Here is a 25,418-nt window from a genome sequence, read left to right as displayed (position 1 = left end):
TTATGGCAGAGAAACGAACATTCAATTATCTGGCAACAGCTCTGGTGGACATTCCTACATTCACCATGCCAATTGCATGCTCCCTCAAAACTTGAGACATCTGTGGCATTGTGTTATGTGACAAAATTGCACATTTTAGTGGCTTTTTCTTGTCCCCAGCACAAGGTGCACCTATGTAATGATCATACTGTTTAATGAGCTTCTTGATATGCCTCACCTGTCAGGTGGATGGATTATCTTGGCAAAGAAGAAATGCTCACTAACAGGGATGTAAAGAAATTTGTGAACAACATTTTAGAGAAATAAGCTTTTTGTGCGTATGGAACATTTCTGGGATCTTTTATTTCGGCTCATGAAACATGTGATCAACACTTTACGTTTATATTTTTGTTCAGTATATATAGGTCTATGGGTGTCCAGTACCACAGTCATTATGACATCATCCCACCTCTGTTGCCAGTATAGTAATCTCAGCTACTAGGCTTTAATATGTTACAATAGATTGCCAGTGTAACAAGCCAGGGTGCACCAGACATTTAAAATGTTTTGTCATTTAGCAGACGCTCTTATCCAGAGCGACTTACAGTAGTGAACGCATACATTTTCATACTGGTCCCCTATGGGAATCGAACCCACAACCCTGGCATTGCAAGTGCCATGCTCAACCAAGTGAGGCACACGGGACTTAAAGTCCTCTCAAACACAAACATCAAGCAAAAGGATCTGAAGGCTATTTGTGGCCTCTCAACTTGACTTCCAGTTACAATGTATGCAGCTCACTCATCACCTTAAAAATATATGTTCAACCCCTATGTAGGTATAGTAGGCAGTGCACTGCATAGGTAAATGGAACATGACAAAGTAGCACTTGACAAAAAAAGCACCACTTGTATTTGTTGGTCTTTTAGAAGTCTGTAAGAGTTTTATCTTTTTACAAAATGAAGAAGAGAAAACAAAATGGGGGAAAAAATCAAACACTTCGCAATTCTCTTGGAGAACGCCCTGTTGCGTGTGTGCGCGTTTCACATGGGCTGGCACACAATCTCTAACGCCACACAATACTGCTGTCTTCTTGGCCTTCAGTGAAAGAGGGAGGGATGGAGAGGAGAGGAGAGAGGGAACGGGAAGGCAAGAGAAGGGGGAGTCTAACTAGACCTGGGTTCCAATAGTATTTATTTTCTTTCAAATACTTTAGCGGCACTTGTTTCAACTTGCCTGGCACAACGGAACAGTCCCAAAAGTGCAAACCCTGCTTATCTGGAGCTCCTGGCAGGATCAACCAAAATGCTCAAAGTATTCGAAAGGAAGAAAATACCATTTGAGCCCAAGTTTGTCTCTAGCATAAAATAAATGTAATTTTAAATACATTAGTGAAGAGGGGGAACAGAGGGACAGCCAGAGATGGGGTAACATTTAGGGGTGTGGTGCAGCAGTACTGCGCATCTGCCTGACATGCCTAGTCCATCTCCTCAGCTGTCTTGTGCGTCACATCAGCCTTCAATCTTTTCCTCCCTCCACAAGTCTCCTCAATCCTCTCCCTTTACAGTTTGGTTGCTGAGGGCAGCGGGTTGCTCAGGGCAGCTGTTGGCACGGCAATTCAGGAAGGCAGCCTCAGGGTTCCTTTGCCCAGCAGGAACTGCAGAACGCGGTCAACCAGCAGGGCAGCGACAAAGTCAACCACCAGGACCTGGGCGATGACTAGCTTGAACTGCAGGGCAGAAAACACATAAAAGGTTATAATCATTTATACGTCCCTTTGCGCTGGTTTCCCAGAACAGAATAAGCCTAGTCCTGGACTTAAAAGGAGTTAAATGGAGAACTTCAAAACATATTATAAACTTAGTTAATTCATTATAAAGATTCATACATGCTTATAACAAGTTATAAAGCAATACGTCAAAACAATCACACAAAATGTGTGTGAAAGTACATATGTTGGATCTTGATTTGACCAGTTTCATTGCAGGAGGAAAATAATCCTGCAGGAGGAGTTGAATGTTTGAAGAAATATGTAGAATCGCCGCCAGGGGGGCAGCTGGAAGCGGTGTTTGTATACAATGCAATAGCGTACCTACAATGTACCTTGGACTTCAAGGCCACTGTGTGCCAGTTCAAGTAGCATACGCAGGCTACAGCGCGTCTCGTGTGAATTCTTATGTGGATTATAAAACATTGACATATTTTTAGGGAGTATATGTATTTTTCGTTAGGGAAAATCMTTTTATTGTTTAATCAATTGTTTTATTATATGTTCAAGGCAAGAAATAGGCAGAATCAATTATTGGTGGCCTCAGTGCCTGTGTGGTCCAGCGTCTACAGCCACTGACCCCGGGACATATATACCAGATTTGGCATTGGTTCAAATCCACCCCACTATGACCACCCCCTAAATCTTTCCAACACTGTTCTCTCGCTTCAATAAAAGCAAAACAAATTCAAAAGGAGTGGGTTAACCTCACCTTTAAGAAATAATAAATCATTGGACAAATAACAATTAGATTGTGAGCACCAGTCCAACATAAAAATGATTATAAGTAATACAAGGTATGCTAAATTGATTCATAGAACATGCACAGACCTAGCAAGCAACAATAGACTGGGAAACAAACAGTAGCCTATTATGGGTTTTCACACCTTTCAATATGTGACAATGAATAGGCTAACGAGTAGCCTACAGAACATGGACAAATATAGCCCCACTGGTCAGAAACTTGACCGCCCCCGCAAGGAGAAAAAGAGAACAGCGGCTTTTCAGTGAACATAACTACTATAAATCACGAGGCTCATTTGAATTCCCTAATGAGCAGGACATTTTTCCGGGACAAAAGAGTGATCAAATTAAGATCCGACATCTGTATAATATATGCTGACCTCTGTTGGTATATCTACAAGAGAAAACTGCTCATTGAATTCAGGCGAGGACCCTGAGAGAAGGCCCACGATGGCCAGACCTGACAGGGCAATACTCCACAGCAGCGGTTTGTTCTCTCTCAGAGACTCCATGAAAGGATGACCCTAGAAAAACACACAGTATTAGTGGAATACACGTGTATTATTCAATGATGGCTAGGATAAGTACTGAAGAGTCTATTCATTGTATAGAAAATGGGCCACATTTTCAATTAGGTATCCCTTATGTAGGCTTAATGAAGCCTTCATAAGCCCTACATAGAAGCCTCACAAATCTTTTATTTGCAAAGAAAGGCCTTATAAAGGGATCATGAAGGCTTCATTAAACCTAAGATCTGGAGGAGGAAGAGCAGTACCTTGTAGTTAATGGCAAAGGTAGCCATCTGCATGGCCATAGACATTATGTACACAGTGCTGTTGATGAGACTGGGCTCAAACTCTTTGTACAGGTCCGCAAACCTCTCCGCCCTAAAAGGTTAAAGGACAACAGACAGAGGATTAAGAGAGGGGATACTTGGACAGGTTGGAAACAAGACCATGTCAATTATTGTAAGGTGAACATGTACGGTTAGTACTGTGTGGGAGCAAATACAGTATCAACAAGTCTGTAGGTATCTATAGTGTGTGTGTGTGTGTGTGTGTGTGTATGCATGCATATGTACCTTGGAGGACTTCTGCTCTGTGCTCCTTTGTACAGGTATACCAGACTACAGAAGTGAACAGCAAACTGCAGCAGCACTGTCAGAACCGTGTACAGGTTGAAGATGTTAGGTAAGGGCCGCTCTTTAGACAGAGTCTTCAGGGGCTGGACAGGACAAGAGAAAATAGGATGAAAACTTAAAAAGGGAGCTTCCACATATCCCCTGTATGATCCATTTCCTGGAGCGTTTGGTGCCCTGAGCCGCACAATAAAAGCATGTGTGACACACAAATTAATCCCGGCTAAAATGTTTCCTGGACCTGCGTTTGTAGCGGGTCCAAGTTGCAGGACCGGAGTATCAGGAGTCGCGTGGAACTATTTGCCTGTTGTAAACTAGCTAGCTCGCTAACGTCATGTAGAATGTGTGTCTTGCTAATCGCACCCTGAAACGGTTATTTTCAGGTCTGGTGAAAGCAAAACTGATGTTGTAGAATTCTCACAAACACTCCAGGAAAACGRACCAGGGCACCAAATTTCATGTGAAAACCCCCTAAGTTGAGTTAAAGCTTAACTTGAAACTACACCGGTTAGCACTAGGGCTACATAATAATATGGATTCCTACCAATCACAACTACAGTACATGCATGTCATACATGTAGTAGGTACACACTGGTTCTTTCTCAATACTCTTTCCTCGATTCCTAATGTCCTTTTCTCCTAAAAAAATGTCTGCGGGAACTGAGGAGAGGATTTAAGGAAAATTAACGCTTCCCTCTGACGTTTACAGGAGGCAGGGAAGGAGGCAGGAAGGAGAGGACACAAGGAACTGAAGGAGGAAAAACTATCAAAAACACTTCCGTGTTTTTCCCTCCATGTGACCTCTCACCTTTGACCTGGAGATGAAGAGGAAGCAGCCGGCCAATAGCAGGCCCTGTAGGGTGGCCTGGAAGTCACTGAACTTGACCCCCTCCAGGTAGAGGACAGACTGGCTGTAGGCCAGCACCAGGGCGTTCAGCGCCAAGATCTTAAACATCTGTAGTGTGGTCACCAGCGTACAGCGGCCCTGCTTTATCACGTGGCAGACTGGGGAGGAGGAGAGATAATGAGGAGATGATAATCATGTAGTGAGAGAGACAGTGAGTGTGTGAGAGAGAGAGACAGTGAGTGTGTGAGAGAGAGAGACAGTGAGTGTGTGAGAGAGAGAGACAGTGAGTGTGTGAGAGAGAGACAGTGAGTGAGGGAGAAAGACAGTGAGTGAGTGAGTGAGATGAAGACAGTGATGTGTAGTGAGAGAGAGACAGTGAGTGTGGAAGGAGAGAGATGACAGGAGTGTGTGCAGAGAGTAGGACAGTGAGTGTGTGAGAGAGAGACAGTGAGTGACAGTGAGTGAGAAGAGACAGTAGTGAGTGTGACGTAGTGAGAGAGAGGACAGTGAGTGAGTAGTGAGTGAGAGACAGTGAGTGAGTGAGTGAGAGAGAGACAGTGAGTGAGTGAGTGAGAGAGAAGTGAGTGTAGTGAGAGAGAGACAGTGAGTGAGAGAGAGAAGACAGTGAGTGAGTGAAGAGAGAGACAGTGAGAGATGAGAGAGAGAGCAGTGAGAGAGACAGTGAGTGAGTGAGAGAGAGACAGTGAGTGAGGAGAGAGACAGTGAGTGAGCGAGAGACAGTGAGTGAGCGAGAGACAGTGAGTGAGCGGGACAGTGAGTGAGCGGAGACAGTGTCTGAGCGGGAGACAGTGAGTGAGTGAGAGAAAGAGAGCGAGCGTTTGTGTTCATTTGTGTTTGTATACAGTGTGGGTGTAAAAAATGTGTGTTGATTATGTGTGTGTTCCTCACTGCACTGTATGGAGGACAATTTGGAGGTGAAGGGGGCAGCAATGGAGGCATCTCCCAGTTTCACTACTTGTATCTGATCTTCTTCCAGCTCCCTTAAGACTTGACTAATCCTCTCCTACAACAGAATAAACACCAAATGGTTAACAACATGCACGCACGCACACACACCCCTCCCTCCCTACACAACACACCTTCTGCGCGGCTAGCTGCTCCTCTCTCTGGGCCATGACCCTCTGCCTGGCTGCCCTGGAGGTCAGTTTGACCCCTGAGCTGGTGACCGGAGGGAGGGAGGGTCTGGAGTCGGCTGCTGGGGTCTCCTTCTCTCTGCCCCTCTTCCTCCTCTCAGGCATACGCTCTGGGGCGTTCGCCAACAGAGCCACACCTGATGGGAGGAAAGGGGGAGGGAAGGTTGAGACGGTAGGGGGTGAGAGGGAGAGAGAGAACGGACACACAATGATTCCCATATAGTGACATAGTTTGTGATAAGAGGATGGCATACATTTGCCTACTGAGACAAAGGTTGAATTGAAAGTGTCATGGACTAAGACCGGTGTGTGCGTTAACGTTGCTGAATATTGAGCACAGCTTTGAGTGACATGTCGAGTGACCTCACCGATATGGGCGTGTTTGAGTGCTCCGACGTCATTGGTCCCGTCTCCGCACATCAATGTTGTATAGCCCAATCCTTTAAGACTAGTGATTACAAACTCCTGGAACACAATAACAATACACACAGTTAGCACAAAACGACACACCATAAAACTAGTCTCAAAATGTACCGGCAGTTCTTGAGTGTGTTGGTTGTACACCGAGTGTACAAAACACAAAGAACATCTTCCTAATATTGAGTTGGACTTCAATTCGTCAGGGCATGGACTCGAAAGCGTTCCAGGGATGCTGGCCCCTGTTGACTCCAATGCCTCCCAAAGTTATGACAAGTTGGCTGGATGTCCTTTGGACGGTGGACCATTCTTGATACAAACAGGAAACTGTTGAGTGTGAAAAACCCAGCAGCGTTGCAGTTCTTGACACAAACCAGTGTGTCTGGCACCTACTACCATACCCTGTTCAAATGCACTTCAATCTTGTGTCTTGCCCCTTCACCCTCTGAATGGCACACATACACAATCCATGTCTCAATTGTCTCAAGGTTTAAAAATTATTTTTTAACCTGTCTCCTCCCCTTCATCTACACTGATTGAAGTGGATTTAACAAGTGATTTCAATAATGGATCATAGCTTTCACCTGGATTCACCTAGTCAGTCTATGTCATGGGAAGAGCAGGTGCTCATCATGTTCAGAGTAAATATAGCCTATTTTTAATTATCTAATAAGTTAATTAATTCATTACAACAACCAAGACAGAATTGACCATAGCGCACTACTTTTGACCAGGGCCCATAGTGCACTACTTTTGTATAGGGTGCCATTTCTGACACAGATAACGTCTACAAGGAGGCAAGACTGACCTTCTGTTTAGGGCTGACCCGTGCGAACACCCGGACATGGGGCAGGAGGGCATGGAGCAACCGCGTGTCACTGGTCAGTCTGGTTAGCCCCTCCCCCGTCACACACAGATCATACTGATCGACCAACGAGGGGACAGACGGCGGGGGCAGCGGAACACACACACTGCCGTCTATAGACTCCCACTGCCACTCACCTGGAAGGAACAACGCCACAAGTGACCGTATTATAGAGCATTCTTAAAACAGCGACATATTACACCTGGGTTAAAATCATATTATGTCAAATAGTCTCAAGTACTTAAGGTGCGCTTGATTTGGTTTGCTTTTTATTCCATTGTACTGGGGCAAAGTAGATCAAGTGCAGCTCAAGTATAATATACGCTGCTCAAAAAAATAAAGGGAACACTTAAACAACACAATGTAACTCCAAGTCAATCACACTTCTGTGAAATCAAACTGTCCACTTAGGAAGCAACACTGATTGACAATATCATTTCCATGCTGTTGTGCAAATGGAATAGACAACAGGTGGAAATTATAGGCAATTAGCAAGACACCCCCAATAAATGAGTGGTTCTAAAGGTGGTGACCCACAGACCACTTCTCAGTTCCTATGCTTCCTGGCTGATGTTTTGGTCATTTTTGAATGCTGGCGGTGCTTCTACACTAGTGGTAGCATGACGGAGTCTACAACCCACACAAGTGGCTCAGTAGTGCAGCTCATCCAGATGGCACACAATGCGAGCTGTGGCAAGAAGGTTTCTGTGTCGTCAGCGTAGTGTCCAGAGCATGGAGGCGCTACCAGGAACAGGCCAGTACATCAGGAGACGTGGAGGAGGCCGTAGGAGGCAACCCAGCAGCAGGACCGCTACCTCCGCCTTTGTGCAAGGAAGCACTGCCAGAGCCCTGCAAAATGACTCCAGCAGGCCACAAATGTGCACGTGTCTGTCTCAAACGGTCAGAAACAGACTCCATGAGGGTGGATGAGGGCCCGACGTCCACAGGTGGGGGTTGTGCTTACAGCCCAACACCGTGCAGGGTTTGGCATTTGCCAGAGAACACCAAGATTGGCAAATTCGCCACTGGCGCCCTGTGCTCTTCACAGATGAAAGCAGGTTCACACTGAGTACATGAGCACAGGTGACAGACGTGACAGAGTCTGGAGACGCCGTGGAGAACGTTCTGCTGCCTGCAACATCTCCAGCATGACCGTTTGGCGTGGGTCAGTCATGGTGTGGGGTGGCATTTCTTTGTGGGGCCGCACAGCCCTCCATGTGCTCGCAAGAGGTAGCCTGACTGCCATTAGGTTACCGAGATGAGATACCTCAGAGCCCTTGTGAGACCATATGCTGACACATGCACATTTGTGGCCTGCTGGAGGTCATTTTGCAGGGCTCTGGCAGTGCTCCTCCTTGCACAAAGGCGGAGGTAGCGGTCCTGCTGCTGGGTTGTTGCCCTCCTACGGCCTCCTCCACGTCTCCTGATGTCCTGGCCTGTCTCCTGGTAGCGCCTCCATTCTCTGGACACTACGCTGACAGACACAGCAAACCTTCTTGCCACAGCTCGCATTGATGTGCCATCCTGGATGAGCTGCACTACCTGAGCCACTTGTGTGGGTTGTACACTCAGTCTCATGCTACCACTAGAGTGAAAGCACCGCCAGCATTCAAAAGTGACCAAAACATCAGCCAGGAAGCATAGGAACTGAGAAGTGGTCTGTGGAACCACCTGCAGAACCACTCTTTTATTGGGGGTGTCTTGCTAATTGCCTATAATTTCCACCTTTTGTCTATTCCATTTGCACAACAGCATGTGACATTTATTGTCAATCAGTGTTGCTTCCTAAGTGGACAGTTTGATTTCACAGAAGTGTGATTGTCTTGGAGTTACATTGTGTTGTTTAAGTGTTCCCTTTATTTTTTTGAGCAGTGTATATGCATTTGACCCAGGTCTACAACACATGCACTGTCCACTATAGATCCCTTCATTACAACAATCATATGGCTATATCATCAATGCATTAGTCTGTAGATTAGTCTAGTACAGAGCCCTCCAACCATGTYCGTGGAGAGCTACCGTCCTGTCTGTTTTTGCTCCAACCCCAGTTGTAACTAACCGGATGCAGCTTATCAACCAGCTAATTATTAGAATCAGGTGCACTAGATTAGGGTTGGAGCAAAAACCTACAGGGCGGTTTTCAGATCAAGCATAAATTGGCTCTTAGTGTGTCCTACCCTGGTTGGGTCTGGCCTGCAGTACGAGCGTGTGTTCCTTCTGGATGAAGTGGAGCTCTCTGGCCACATGGCACGCTGTCAGAGGGTTGTCACCTGTTATCATCACCACCTGAAGGAGAGATGGAGGAGAGGAGGGTTATGTGTGTGTGTGGTGTGTGTGTGCGTGCGTGCGTGACTGAGTGAGTGAGTGCATGGATGTGCCTGATATTACTGTGATAATTGTAATCTGAACAGAATCTTCATCAGTATCGGTGTGTGTGTGTGTGTGTCTTTTCCTGCTAATGAATCTGTGCGAATGTGTGTGAGCGTGCGTGTGTATTCTGAGACCGCCTCCTCACATGATGCGATGCCTCCTGGATCTCTTTGATGACAGCCTTGCTGTCGGTCTTCAGGGGACACGAGACGACCATGAAGCCGGCAAACTGCAGGTCACACTCCAGAGCATCACGAGTCACCTCCCGCACCTGTACAGACCGCCACAAAGCACCCAGTCACACAAACAACCAAACCCCTGCTGTGAAAGAGAGCCACTCTCATCTAGCCACTTGGCTGAGGTTCACGAAAGCCCTGTAGCTAACGTGGTACTTTATTTATCTCGAAGACCCAGAACTACCTCACCCTCTCTCTCGGCTGTGCAGCTCGGTTGTTGAGAGTATTGAAATAGCGTGCCACGTTAACTACGAGGCTTTCGGGAAACTCATCCCCTCACACAGAGCAGGACACGACAGATAGGCGAGTTAGACAGGGCAGGTAGGCGAGTTAGACAGGACAGATAGGCGAGTTAGACAGGACAGGTAGGTGAGTTAGACAGGACAGGTAGGTGAGTTAGACAGGACAAGTAGGCGAGTTAGACAGGACAGATAGGCGAGTTAGACAGGACAAGTAGGCGAGTTAGACAGGACAGATAGGCGAGTTAGACAGGACAAGTAGGCGAGTTAGACAGGACAAGTAGGTCATGGATAATGGATCCAGAGCGGCTGGCACCGCCTATCAAACCACGCTCAAAGTCGCTCAGGTCACTCGTTTTGCCCATTCTAACGTTCAATCAAACAGTAACTAATGCCCCGATGCCCGTCTGCCTGCTTTATATAACGATCCATTTTCGTGAACCGGGTGGTGTACCTAATAAACGCGTATTTTATTTTAAAATGATATTACTAACACCACACATTTTGACCAAGTGATCCGTGGAATAAGTATTGCGTGTGTAATASAATACAATGTAATATTATTCATCTACAATGTATGTTCTTAACCCTGGGCAACATGGGCCTGGGAGGCTCACAGAGATATTGGTATCCACAGTACTCCAACTATCCATTTCTCAACTCAATATTTATTTGAATCCCCCAAAATGTAAATTGATTTATTTATTTTTCTTCTTAAGTGCACTGTCATTTAAGCTTTATAACAGCAAAGTTTTCTCTCTGCCCCATGGGAAAATGCGCTGCCCCATGGAAAAATGTGTCGAGTTGCAGGATATTAGCGTTAAAGCRGCAACAACAATTATCTCTGCCACATGACAAAATGTGCAGAATTGCAGGAAATTTTCTCTCCGATGCCAAGAGGCGGGTCTTCCCGGGGCCCAAGACTTGGTTCGTCCAGCAATGCACTGCTAAAGTCATAGTCAAAGTTAAAAAAAAATGTTTTCTCTCACTTGAGTTGTGATCTGATTATGAGGGGGTCCCTGATGAATTTGCTATCACAAAAGGGATCCCTGTCTGCAAAAAGTTTTAGAAGGATAGATAGGACAGGTAGGTGAGTTGGACAGGACAGGTAGAGTTACCTGTTGGTGGCTGAGGTGTCCGATCTCTCTGTAGCCCAAGGCCAGAACCCTGGCCCCTTCTCGGGACATCTCCCTGTGCACCTGGTCATAGCTGTCTGGGCACCCTGAGAACTACAGAAACAAACAAATGGTTAGAACAACGGTAATGACTGCAGCAATGACGTATTCACTCAACACTGAGATCGTGTACTTGTAACGTGAAGTGTAGTACAGTAGACATGTATTATAGTAGACATGTATTATATTGACCATAAAGACATTAAATTATACATTCAAATGTCAGTGGTTCTATTTCATTCTATGATATTGACCATGTCCCTGAGTGTCTCTGGAGCTCCTTTGACAGTGGAGACATAGCAGAGGTCAGCGGAGCCCAGTTTCTCATAGGAGGCCAGGACGGACATCCTCTTCAGAGCACTGGCAAAGTGGAACCGCTGGTGGATCTTCARGCCTGGGGTCTTTATACCGCGAGCAAACACCTTTTCATCTACACCACACAGAGAGGGACAGAAGGGTAGATATGATGTAAACACAGAGACACACACACACTTTCTCTACTGGTGTACAAAGAGGAGACAGAGCAAAAATCGGGCGCGTGCACACACACACACACACACACTACCTTTAGTGAGGGTCCAGTCAGCAGCAGTGAGCATGGCCTTCTCCAGAGGGTCGCCTACCAGCTGCCCGTCGTCAAGGGTAACCAGTGAGTGACAGGTAGCAATCACCCGATGCGTTTCCACTGGGATCTCTGACACGGGAATCACTTCTTTCCCTTCTCTGGAGGAGTTTAGAAAACGTTTACAAGCAAACAAATATAAAAATGTACTTCATATTCTTCCAAAGATTTTAAAATGATTAAATAAAATGCTAAAAACATGTCTGTTGCTCTTTACGTGTCACTTCTCAATATGATAAGATTCACAGTATGACACCAGCGCATAAGGGCATTGGTAGACACTTTACTTAAYCCGGACCACTACGATGCCGTTAAGAAGCCTTTAAAAACTTCTTAATATTATCAGGTCCAGTCAATCTTTGGAAAAAATTRCAACAAAGAAATGTATCATACTGAAAGATGTAAAAGAGAGTGTACCTGAGGCCTGCGACCCCCCGCACCACCAGATGGTCGCTGGTCAAGGTGCCCGTCTTGTCAAAGCAGCACACCTCCACCTTGCCTGCAAACGGGATCCTGAAGGGCTCAGTGCAGAACACGTCTATGGAAGGGAGAAGAAATAAAKGGGTGAGTCAAATAGCAGAACAGCGAGGAGGACTAGCATCATTAAGTACTACAAACATTACTATTCCACTTTCAGAACAACTTTCACAACACATACATCCACATACCACCCCAACCCCCATATACACACACACACACACACACTCTCTCTCTGTTGACTCACAGAGCTTGGCCAGAGCGATGAGGGATGTGTTGACTGCCAGAGACAATTCTATCGGGAGCTCAGGTGGAACCACGGAGGTCAGGATGAGAGTACACTCCAGGAACAACTTATACCGGTTCCTGCTAGGGTCCTTAGTTCCTGCAGGGGAGAGAACACACAGAGACAGTTACACAACTATAAGCAGTAGTCACTCACACAGAAACAGTTACACAACTATAAGTAGTAGTTACTCACACAGAAAAGCTATGCAGTATGTACATTTATAAAATGTTTGCACACATGCCTGTAAGTTGCTTTGGATAAAAGCATCTGCTAAACRTCATATATTGTTATTAATAATATATACAGTTATACTGCATTAGGTCAGGAAAAACCTGCTGCTCTCTCCTGACCTCAGGGCCTATTTCGACAACTTGTTTTCTTACGTTTTATAAAGGAGGAATTTGTGTTTTAGTCGTGTTMTTTTKTTTWTTTATKAATAGGGTCCTTTGGCAAGACTCTCAAAATGTTCATACATGTCTTAGTGAGTAAAAAAAATAATCGCCTTAAATTCTGTCTTGGCTAAGATATAAACAAACTGTATAATGGAGAAATGTTCTAAGTAGGACCAACTGTACTTCTGCCTCTGCATTGCTTGTTCCATGTGGTTTTAGACTGGGTATCTGTGAAGAACTTTGGGACAACCGCTGACGTAAAAAGTGCTTTATAAACTCCATTTGATTGATTGAATTGCGTTGTTCACTGGATTTACTCACCTTCCACCCACACATATCCAGCAGCAGCGATGGCGAACACCAGGAGGAAGAGGATGAAGATGAATGTTTCTAAGTTGTTGGCTGTCACCCTCTTCACTCCAAACAAGATGGTCCTCAGCAGCTTACCCTGTAGACAGGCATGGTCAACAACACCATGGTTGTATTCATTAGCGAACACCGTAGCAAAACATTTTGCAACAGAAAATGAAAACAAGCGGTTCTTATTGGACAAGTTCGCTAGTCAAGAGCAGCAGCCCCTCACCTGAGAGGTATAGAATCCGGTTCTCAACACATAAGCCACACAGCCATTGTCCACAGCTGTAGAAAAACGTAAAAGAAGAAAAACAAACTATTATGATTTGCTCTAAGTAAGACAAGAAAGATACAATCACTGAGGGCAGATTCAATCCATCTATTGGATTGGCCGAGGGAGATGAACATTTATCTAAAATGTAGATTTTTTWAATATTGATAAGTGATAACACAATTTAGATTGAAAGCGCAATACAATTAGAATTGTTCATCTCAAAGTGGAAAAAAAATGCTGGACATTTCTGCCTTACGACAAGTGAATAATATACTGCATAGTAGGTAGGAACTGACGTTTGAGTCCTACAGTGGCACGGAGCGGGGGGCTGTGCTGCACCACCTTGGTCCCACCAGAGATTATGTGGAGGCGGGCATCACCCTGAAGGTCCAGTACTCTCTCTGGGTCCAGATCCTCCACTGGTTCCTAAACACACAACATGATGGAACTTCAAGTTAAAACACTCCTTTTAAGGATTAATGGAGCCTATGATTTCTAAGCATATGATTTTGATAAACGATATGTGAAGCATTTATGATATTCTATGCTTATGAAGTCTTTGTGAATAGTATAGTAACATTCCCATTGTGTTGACAATCTACAGTGATCCTCATTGAGATGTTTCTACAACTTAATTGGAGTCAATTGATTGGACATGATTTGGAAAGGCACACACCTGTCTATATAAAGATCCCACAGTTGACAGTGCATGTCAGAGAAAAAAACCAAGCCATGTAGTCGAAGGAATTGTCCATAGACCTCCGAGACAGGATTGTGTTGAGGCACCGATTTGGAGAAGGTTACCAAAACATTTCTGCAGCATTGAAGGACCCCAAGAACACAGCGGCCTCCAACATTCTTAAATGGAAGAAGTTTGGAACTACCAAGACTCGTCCTAGAGCTGGCCACCCAGCCAAACTGAGCAATCTGGGTAGAATGGCCTTAGTAAGGGAGGTGACCAAGAACCCAATGGTCACTCTGACAGAGCTCCAGAGTTCCTCTATGGAGATGGGAGAAACTGAAACTTCACGTCTGAAGGAAACCTGGCACCATCCCTACGGTGAAGCATGGTGGTGGCAGCATCATGCTGTGTGGATGTTTTTCAGTGGCAGGGACTGGGAGACTAGTCAGGATCGAGGGAAAGATGAACGGACCAAAGTACAGAGAGATCCTTGATGAAAACCTGCTCCAGAGCGCTCAGGACCTCAGACTGGGGTGAAGGTTCACCTTCCAACAGGAAAACGATTCTAAGCACACTGCCAAGACAACGCAGGAGTGGCTTCGGGACAAGTCTCTAAATGTCGTTGAGTGGCTCAGCAAGAGCCCGGAATTGAACCCAATTGAACATCTCTGGAGAAACCTGAAAATAGCTGTGCATCAATGCTCCCCATTGAACCTGACAGAGCTTAAGAGGATCAGCAGAGAAGAATGAGAGAAAATCCCCAAATACAGGTGTGCCAAGCTTGTAGTATCATACCCAAAAAGACTCAATGCTGTAATCGCTGCCAAAAGGTACTTCAAAGTACTGAGTAAAGGGTCTGAATACTTATGTAAATGGGATATTCAATTTTAGAATGAGGCTGTAACGCAACAAAATGTAGAAAAAGTCAAGTGGTCTGAATACTTTCCGAAGGCACTGTATATTGTYCAGACAGACTGCATTGTTTTGCATGGTTGTTATCTAGTCTAGTATAGGCTTCCCATCTGTCTGACCTTCATCTGAGGAACTGACTCTCCCGTCAGCATGGCCTCGTCCACGATGCAGCGCCCTCTCAGCAGCAGCACGTCACATGGAACCAAGTTCTCCTGGGGTGAGCGGCCTGGGGGGGAGAGAAAGACATATATACTGTGCCAAACCAACGTGAGAATACTGTTCATTGACTACAGCCCAGAGTTCAGCACGATAGAATCCTCAAAGCTCACCACTAAGCTAAGGTCCTGGACTACACCTACCTCTGCAACTGGATCCTGCACTTCCTGACGGGCCGCCCCAGGTGTTTGTTTGAATGTTAAAGGGTAAGCGACAACACATCCGCTACGCTGACCCTCAACATGGGGGCCCCTCAGGGGTGCATGCTTAGTCCCCATGTACTGCCTGTTCATCCATTAAGTTTGCAGACGACACGAAGGGTGGTATGCTTGATCACCGACGATGATGAGACAGACTACAGGGAGGTTAGAGACCTGGTAGTGTGGTGCCAGGACAACATCTCTCCGTCGACGTCAGTAAGACAAAAGGAGTGGACTACAGGAAACGGAGGGCCAAGCACGCCCCATTCACATCGATGAGGCTGTAGTAGAGCGTGTCGAGAGTTCCTCTCTGTCCACATCACTAAGGACTATCATGGTCCAACACACCGACACAGTCGTGAAGAGAGCACGACAATGTCTCATCCCCCTCAGAAGGCTGAAAAGATTTGGCATGGGCCCTCAGATCCTGAAAAGTTCTACAGCTGCACGATCGAGAGCATCTTCTCTGTTATACTATCCAGGTCTGTTCCCAAACAATTTGAACTTCTACTTTTAAAAATCCACCTCTCTAAAAACAAGTCTCTCACCGTTGCCGCCTCCTATAGACCACCCTCTGCCCCAGCTGTGCTCTGGACACTATATGTGAACTGATTGCCCCCCATCTATCTTCAGAGCTCGTGCTGCTAGGCGACCTAAATTTGAACATGCTCAACACCCCAGCCACCTACAATCTAAGCTTGATGCCTCAATCTCACACAAATTATCAATGAACCTACCAGGTACCACCCAATTCCGTAAACACGGGTACCCTCATAGATATCATCCTAACAAACTTGCCCTCCAAATACACCTCTGCTGTTTTCAACCAAGATCTCAGCGATCACTGCCTCATTGCCTGCATCCGTAATGGGTCAGCGGTCAAACGACCTCCACTCATCACTGTCAAACGCTCCCTGAAACACTTCAGCGAGCAGGCCTTTCTATCGACCTGGCCGGGTATCCTGGAAGGATTTGATCTCATCCCGTCAGTAGAGGATGCCTGGTCATTTTAAAAAAATGCCTTCCTCACCATCTTGAATAAGCATGCCCATTCAAGAAATTTAGACCAGGAACAGATATAGCCCTTGGTTCTCTCCTGACCTGACTGCCCTTAACCAACAGAAAAACATCCTATGGCGTTCTGCATTAGCATCGAACAGCCCCCGTGATATGCAACTTTTCAGGGAAGCCAAGAACCAATATCACAGGCAGTTAGAACAGCCAAGGCTAGCTTTTTCAAGCAGAAATTTGCTTCCTGCAACACAAATTCAAAAAAGTTCTGGGACACCGTAAAGTCCATGGAGAATAAGAACACCTCCTCCAGCTTCCAACCGCTCTGAAGATAGGAAACACTGTCACCACCGACAAATCCACTATAATTGAGAATTTCATAAGCATTTTTCTACGGCTGGCCATGCTTTCCACCTGGCTACCCCTACCCGGACAACAGCACTGCCCTCCCCTCTGCTACTCGCCCAAGCCTTCCCATTTTCTTTTCTCCAATACAGTCAGCTGATGTTCTAATGAGCTGCAAAATCTGGACCTTACAAATCAGCCGGGCTAGATAATCTGGACCTTTCTTTCTAAAACTATCTGCTGAAATTGTTGCCACCCCTATTACTAGCCTCTTCAACCTCTCTTTCGTGTCGTCTGAGATCCCCAAAGATTGGAAAGCAGCTGCGGTTATCCCCCTCTTCAAAGGGGGGACACCCTTGACCCTAACTGCTACAGACCTATATCTATCCTACCCTGCCTTTCTAAGGTCTTCGAAAGCCAAGTCAACAAACAGATTACCGACCATTTCGAATCACACCACACCTTCTCCGCTATGCAATCTGGTTTCAGAGCTGGTCATGGGTGCACCTCAGCCACGCTCAAGGTCATAAACGATATCGTAACCGCCATCGATAGGAAACAATACTGTGCAGCCGTCTTCATTGACCTGGCCAAGGCTTTTGACTCTGTCAATCACCACATCCTCATTGGCAGACTCGACAGCCTTGGTTTCTCTAATGATTGCCTCGCCTGGTTCACCAACTACTTCTCTGATAGAGTTCAGTGTGTCAAATCGGAGGGTCTGTTGTCCGGGCCTCTGGCAGTCTCTATGGGGGTGCCACAGGGTTCAATTCTTGGACCGACTCTCTTCTCTGTTTACATCAATGATGTCGCTCTTGCTGCTGGTGATTCTCTGATCCACCTCTACGCAGACGACACTATTCTGTATACTTCTGGCCCTTCTTTTGACACTGTGTTAACAACCCTCCAGGCGAGCTTCAATGCCATACAACTCTCCTTCCGTGGCCTCCAACTGCTCTTAAATACAAGTAAAACCAAATGCATGCTCTTCAACCGATCGCTGCCTGCTCCTGCCCGCCTGTCCAACATCACTACTTTGGACGGCTCTGACTTAGAATATGTGGACAACTACAAATACCTAGGTGTCTGGTTAGACTGTAAACTCTCCTTCCAGACCCACATCAAACATCTCCAATCCAAAGTCAAATCTAGAATTGGCTTCCTATTCCGCAACAAAGCATCCTTTACTCATGCTGCCAAACATACCCTTGTAAAACTGACCATCCTACCAATCCTCGACTTCGGTGATGTCATTTACAAAATAGCCTCCAAAACCCTACTCAATAAATTGGATGCAGTCTATCACAGTGCCATCCGTTTTGTCACCAAAGCCCCATATACTACCACCACTGCGACCTGTACACTCTCGTTGGCTGGCCTCGCTTCATACTCGTCGCCAAACCCACTGGTTCCAGGTCATCTACAAGACCCTGCTAGGTAAAGTCCCCCCTTATCTCAGCTCGCTGGTCACCATAGCAGCACCTACCTGTAGCACGCGCTCAGCAGGTATATCTCTCTAGTCACCCCCAAAACCAATTCTTCCTTTGGATGCCTCTCCTTCCAGTTCTCTGCTGCCAATGACTGGAACGAACTACAAAAATCTCTGAAACTGGAAACACCTATCTCCTCACTAGCTTTAAGCACCAGCTGTCAGAGCAGCTCATAGATTACTGCACCTGTACATAACCCATCTACAATTTAGCCCAAACAACTACTCTTTACCTACTGTATTTATTAATTTATTTATTTTGCTCCTTTGCACCCCATTATTTCTGTCTCTACTTTGCACTTTCTTCCACTGCAAACCAACCATTCAGTGTTTTTTAGTTTTTATTTTACTTGCTGTGTTGTACTCACTTCGCCTCCATGGCTTTTTATATTTTTATTTATTTATACATATATTTGTTTGCCTTCACCTCCCTTATCTCACCTCACTTGCTCACATTGTATATAGACTTATTTTTTTTCACTGTATTATTGACTATATGTTTGTTTTACTCCATGTGTAACTATGTGTTGTTGTATGTGTCGAACTGCTTTGCTTTATCTTGGCCAGGTCGCAATTGTAAATGAGAACGTGTTCTCAATTTGCCTACCTGGTTAAATAAAGGTTAAATAAATAAATAAATAAAAAAATCTTGACAGGCTGCATCACTGCTTGGTATGGCAATTGCTTGGCATCAGACCGCAAGGCTCTACAGAGGGTAGTGYGTATGTCCCAATACATCACTGGGGCCAAGCTCCCTGCCATCCAGGACCTCTATACCAGGCGTTGTAAGAGGAAGGCCCAAAAAATGGTCAAAGATTTAAGCCATAGAAACTTCTCTCTGCAACCGCACAGAAAGCGGTACCAATGCACCAAGTCTATAAATAAACAGGACCCTGGACAGCTTCTACTCCCAAACCATTACTTCTGAACAAGACTGTTACAGCTAATCAAATGGCTAGCCGGACTACCTGCATTGACCCTTTTTTGCACGGACTCTACGCACACACACTGGACTCTACCCACACACATACTTTCAAACTCACCAAATACACTACCGGTCAAAAGTTTTAGAACAATTACTCATTCAAGTGTTTTTCTTTATTTTTACTAGTTTCTACAATGTAGAATACTAGTGAAGACATAACAACTATGAAATAACACATATGCGATCATGTGGTAAGCAAAAAAGTGTTAAACAAATCAAAATATATTTTATATTCTTCAAAGTAGCCACCCTTTGCCTTGATGACAGCTTTGTGCACTCTTGGCATTCTCTCAGCCAGCTTCACCTGGAATGCTTTTCCAACAGTCTTGAAGGAGTTCCCACAAATTCTGAGCACTTGTTGGCTGCTTTTCCTTCACTCTGCGGTCCGACTCATCCCAAACCATCTTAATTGGATTGAGGTCAGGGGATTGTGGAGCCCATGTGGAGGCCAAAAACAGAAATACCTTATTTACATAAGATATTTGAAAAAGCGTGTGCRAGCAAGGAGGCCTACAAACCTGACTCAGTTACACCAGCTCTGTCAGAAGGAATGGTTCTGCGCGCTCTGGAGCAGGTTTTCGAAATTGAGTTCAGGTGCATTCTGTTTCCATTGATCATCCTTGAGATGTTTCTAYAACTTGATTAGAGTCCACTTGTGGTAAATTCAATTGATTGGACATGATTTGGAAAGGCACACACCTGTTTATATAAGGTCCCACAGTTGACAGAGCATATCAGAGCAAAAACCAAGTCAKGAGGTCAAAGGAATTGTYCGTAGAGCTCCATGACAGGAAGGGTACCAAAACATTGAAGGTCCTCAAGAACACAGTGGCCTCCATCATTCTTAAATGGAACAAGTTTAGAACCACCAAGACTCTTCCCAGAGTTGGCCGCCCAGCCAAACTGAGAAACAGGGCGAGAAGGGCCTTGGTCAGGGAGGTGACCAAGAAACTGATGGTCACTCTAAAGAGCTCCAGGGTTCCTCTGTGGAGATGGGAGAACCTTCCAGAAGGACAACCATCTCTGCAGCACTCCACAAATCAGGCCTTTATGGTAGAGTGACCAGACGGAAGCCACTCCTCAGTAAAGGGCAGATGACAGCCCGCTTGGAGTTTGTCAAAAGGCAACTAAAAGACTCTCAGACCATGAGAAACAATATTCTCTGGTCTGATGAAACCAAGATTGAACTCTTTGGCCTGAATGCCAAGTGTCACATCTGGAGGGAACCTGGCACCATCCCTACAGTGAAGCATGGTGGTGGCAGCATCATACTGTGGGAATGTTTTTCAGCGGCAGGGACTGGGAGACTAGTCAGGATCGAGGGAAAGATGAACGGAGCAAAGTACAGAGAGAGATCCTTGATGAAAACCTGCTCCAGAGCGCACAGGACCTCAGACTGGGGTGAAGGTTCACTTTCCAACAGGACAATGACCCGAAGTACACAGCCAAAACAAAGCAGGAGTGGCTTCGGGACAAGTCACTGAATGTCCTTGAGTGGCCCAGCCATAGTCCGGACCTGTACCCGATCGAACATCTCTAGAGAGACCTGAAAATAGCTGTACAGCGACACTACCCATCCAACCTGACAGAGCTTGAGAGGATCTACAGAGAAGAATGGGAGAAACTCTCCTAATACAAGTGTGCCAAGCTTGTAGTATCATACACAATAAGAATTGAGGCTGTAATCGCTGCCAAAGGTGCTTCAACAAAGTATTGAGTAAAGGGTCTGAATACTTATGTAAATGGATTGCAGTTTTGTATTTTTTATAAATTAGCAAACAAATAAAAAAACTGTTTTTGCTTTGTCATTATGGGGTATTGTGTGTTGATTGATTAGGGGGRAAACAGATATATTCTAAAATTGATAAAATAGTTAACTTAACAAAATATAGAAAAAGTCAATGGGTTTGAATACTTTACGAATGCACTGTAGATGTACAGTACATAGCTACCTCAATTACCTAGTAACCCTGCACATCGACTTGGTACTGAAACCCTGTATATATACATTTTATTTTCTACTCCCTATATATAGCCATGTTATTTTTACTCTTTATTTTTATTCGTTATTCACTGTGTATTTCTCCCTCTTATCACTATTTATATTTTACAATTTTGTATCTTATCTTTAACTCTGCATCGTTGGGGCCTCCCGAGTGGCGTAGCGATCTAAGGTAACGCATCGCTGTGCTTGAGGCGTCACTACAGACCAGGGTTCGATCACATGCTGTGTCACAGCCGGCCGTGACCGGGAGACCCATGAGGCTGCGCATGAACTGACTTCGGTTGCCCAGCTGGATGGTGTTTCCTCCGACATATTGGTGCGGCTGGCTTCCGATTTAAGCGAGCAGTGTGTCAAGAAGCAGAGCGGTTTGGCAGGGTCATGTTTTTGGAGGACGCATGGCTCTYGACCTTCACCTCTCCCAAGTCCGTAGGGGAGTTGTAGCAATGGGACAAGACTGTAACTACCAATTGGAAATCACAAAATTTCCACAGAAAAAAGGTATAAAAGAACAAAAAATTATATTATATTATATCATATATATATATATTATTATTTTATTTTTTTATCTGCATTGTTGGAAATGGACCTGTAAGTAAGAATTTAATTCTTAGTCGACACCTGTTGTCTACGAAGCATGTGAAAAATAAAAAACTTGATTCGATTTTGACAGGCTGTGGACAGAGGAAATACGTAACTAAATTCTCCTGGGGTGAGTGTCCTGGGGGGGAAGACAAAGAWATACGCACACTGTGTCAAACTGGCTGGGGCTCCATCTCAATTAGTCTCTTCACGATTCCTCGCATCTCATCTCCTCAACAGTATTYGAGGACAAAGTCCAAGGCCCCTCCCCTTTTTCTCCAATGTATTTTGAAAAGGAGGCGAGGATATAAGATGCGTGAAATTGAGGAAAGATGATTTGAGAAAGAGTCTGGTTCTAGATGAAGGAAATACTCCTGAACGGGAAGGGTTAACAGACAGGAACCTTACCTATTGAGACAATGTCCCCGGGGACTAGTTCATCACTGGACACAGGCCTCCACTTCCTGTTGCGGTAAACCTGTTGGGAAACATGGACACAAACGTGTAAATATCAGKGGCCTGTTCAGTAGGGAGAAAASTTTTTTGACAACGAGTAAAACAAGGAGGTACTAGCTACACTTGTTCAATAATAAGAACACACAAAGATGTTCATTTTCCGTTTCATAACATTTTACACATTGTGCCCTACTGAACACGACACGGACAGATCTATATAAATCCAGATCAAATCGATAATTTGGTTAATGCAGCATTTCCAAAACTAGGGGTCACAAAACTCCTACTGGCAGGTAGCCTGGCGGGTTAGGAGCGTGGGGCCAGTAACCGAAAGGTTGAAACCGAAAGGTTGCTGGATCGAAACCCAGAGCTGACAAGGTAAAAATCTGTCGTTCCACCCCTGATCAAGGCAGTTAACTCACTGTTCCCCGGGCGCCAATGACGTGGATGTCGATTAAGGCAGCCCCCCGCAGCTCTCTGATTCAGAGGGGTTGGGTTAAATGCGGAAGACACATTTCAGTTTAATGCTTTCAGTTGTACAACTGACTAGGTTGTACAASTGACTAGGTTGTACAASTGACYAGGTTGTACAACTGACYAGGTTGTACAACTGACTAGGTCTTAGCTGACCTGTCTATTTCCACCAATTGTAGCTCTAACTTTGGAACGACATAAGTTATACGCTATTTATTATGACCCTATTCCTGCCAGCTAAGACTCTCAGGAACAAGTATGTGTCTTCTGTTTCCCTCTACCACGCACACAAGCATAATTTGTTAGAACCGAGTAGACAGAACCAGGCACCAAATCAGACTGGGGGGAAAAGAATATCATAATTGAAAGCAATGATGGTGTTCTTTTCTACACAGAAGATCATACACAATTATTGGCCGATGATTTTCTGAACTTCCCAATACCTTTCTGATGCATTTCAGTCACTTCAAACCATACTTCCTTCTGATTGAAGTACTGCCATACTGATTTGCCATAGACACAAATAAAAAAGTTAAGATTGGCTGTTGATTACATCACCTTTTTTTTTTAAATAAAAAAATGTTTGATAATCAAATTGGGCATTAGACCCCAAAAAATGTGGGAACCCCTGGGTAAATGAGTCTGATGCTAGTATATAGTGGGAGTCAGGGCCTTCATTCTACAACTACAATAACATGGCTCTGGTGAGCATTTGATGATCTGCACTTGAGCAAGAAGAACATGCGCCTTTGCTTGTATCGTATCATCAAATATCAAAACGACATGATAATTTGGATAAAGAAACAGTAGGTCACCTGGATCATGTAGGGTTTGTTCCCCATGCGTCGTATCTCAGACATGTTCCTCATCTGCTGTTGTACCAGAGAGGCTTCGAAGGCCACCAGCATGAAGAGAGTGAACACGCTGTAGTACCAGTACTCATCCAGACACCACAGACCCACACAGAACACCTGAGGGGGGAGAGAGAGCATCCATCTGTACAAATGTTGAGCCAAGCCGAGTGGTACTGTGCTGGCCTGGTTGATGCATCGGCCATCCACCATAGTTGCTAGAACGGTACTGGAAAGGACCATGTGAAAAGAAAATATCAGAGCTAGTGCAGTACGTTTCAGGTCAGCAAGATAGTATGAAAAGGGTATTAACTATTGAGTCAATTCTATCCCCACATGCCCTTAAAGAGATCAATATAGAAAACGAAAGAGAGACTAGAGAGGGATTTTACTACGTGTCATATTACTACTTGACAAAACAACACGCAAATATGCACGCGCGCACACCTGGAAGACAAAGAAGGGAGCGGTGGCTCTCTCCCTGAAGAGCTCCAGGAAGTCCGGCACCACCATCTCAGCGCGGTTGGTCCCATAGCGCTTCTCRGCGGAATGCAGGTCTGTCTCCTCCTGGTAGCCTCGCCAGGCCTGGAAGAAGCCCATTGGCTGTCGGACGGGGAACGACACGGGGAGGAAACACTTCCTCTCCTTACTGTCGAAGATGTAGCAGATCTTCTGGAACTCAAAGGAAAGGATTCCCTCRCCGTTCTCATCCTGAAGAGAGAGCGATAGAGAGCAAGTGAGTACATTAATTAAAACACACACAAAAAAAATATGCCATCCAAAAAGCAGTATAACTGACTAGCATAGAGATGTTAAGAGAGGACCATTCTGACATCATGCATTTCCCACAAGTTTTAACCAGTATACCTGAGTCATGTACCGCACGGCGCACACCGTAGCAAAACATTTTGCAACAGTTACAAATGTTTTCTCCCCATTGAACACAACCATTGTTTAAGTAAACAAGGTGTAGGACAGGGGAACAAGGCAAACTCACCCGGTCTCTCTGCAGTGGTACCAGCTCAGCAGAACCATTGTTGGGGGTGGGTATAACCTTAGCCAGGGTGGCCTTGTGTGGGTCTGGCTCCTGTTTATACACATCGATTCACAGCATGTGAGCAATTCACATACTCTATCTGACAGACACAGCCATATAATCAGGTCAAAACTTTCTGAACAAGGAACACAAATATATTACACATCATTTGAAAATGTCCTTGTTTAGAGCATAAAATTATGCTGACTAGAGTGATCACAAGTTAAATTGGGCAGTGTTGGTTCACAATCTCCAACACCTAATTCCAAAACAACCGCAGACGATCCATCCACATTACCTTGGCGCAGGTGAGCCAACAGTGCGCGTGCACGGACCAATAACCGGAGAGCGCTGTGAGGACGTGAGCGATCCCGATGGCGGCGAGAGCTAGTAGGCCTGCTTCTGGGTACTCGGAAGTACCGTATACTACGAGCCACAAGTACAACCAGCCAGGGTACAGCACGGCTAAAAAAGGTAGAACCGTGCCGTGGAATAGCCGGGGCCTGCGCCGGTACATCGACACCGAGCTAACGTTCTCGTCGTCAGTCTCGGCGCTGTCATGCTGGCTGTGGTTGTGCAAAGAGGGGGCCATTTGCAGGTCCCCCGATCCCTGATTCCCGTCCCCCGCAACCATATTCCCCTGTTTCGTATCCCCGTTAATTTTCGTCCCTCTCTCTCAGGGCCCTCTCTTTCCGCCACCTCCCCCTAGTTATTGGTGTCCGTGGTAAGGCAGTTCAATCTAGTTGTTTTAGTCCGGTGTCAGGTCCAGTTTTCTGTATCGGCTCGTTCTCACACAGCTGCTTCCGCGTACGCAACCACGTAAGGACACGTAATGTC

The 25,418-nt window shown here is 45.4% G+C and overlaps 1 protein-coding gene across 1 annotated transcript; it reads right to left on the bottom strand.

Annotated features, from left to right (window-relative positions):
- Window positions 1-322: 322 nt before the first annotated feature.
- atp13a1 (ATPase 13A1) lies at window positions 323-25,418 on the bottom strand. Its single transcript, XM_024011471.2, has 25 exons — window positions 24,880-25,418; window positions 24,543-24,632; window positions 23,993-24,256; window positions 23,510-23,665; window positions 22,173-22,242; window positions 15,054-15,160; window positions 13,637-13,766; window positions 13,296-13,351; window positions 13,034-13,160; window positions 12,279-12,416; window positions 11,972-12,092; window positions 11,498-11,655; window positions 11,187-11,362; window positions 10,876-10,986; window positions 9,428-9,553; window positions 9,090-9,198; window positions 6,856-7,049; window positions 5,999-6,095; window positions 5,577-5,767; window positions 5,386-5,500; window positions 4,438-4,634; window positions 3,573-3,715; window positions 3,267-3,378; window positions 2,872-3,015; window positions 323-1,708 (listed from the first exon to the last, which is right to left on the bottom strand). Exons 1-25 carry the CDS (start codon window positions 25,213-25,215, stop codon window positions 1,598-1,600), a joined length of 3,579 nt encoding a protein of 1,192 aa, XP_023867239.1. The 5' UTR covers window positions 25,216-25,418; the 3' UTR covers window positions 323-1,597.

This window comes from Salvelinus sp. IW2-2015, linkage group LG20 (assembly GCF_002910315.2).
Source record: "Salvelinus sp. IW2-2015 linkage group LG20, ASM291031v2, whole genome shotgun sequence".
Classification (NCBI taxonomy): domain Eukaryota; kingdom Metazoa; phylum Chordata; class Actinopteri; order Salmoniformes; family Salmonidae; genus Salvelinus; species Salvelinus sp. IW2-2015.
The sequence above is the reverse complement of the archived record's forward strand: the minus strand, read 5'-3'. Positions and strand labels throughout refer to the sequence as shown.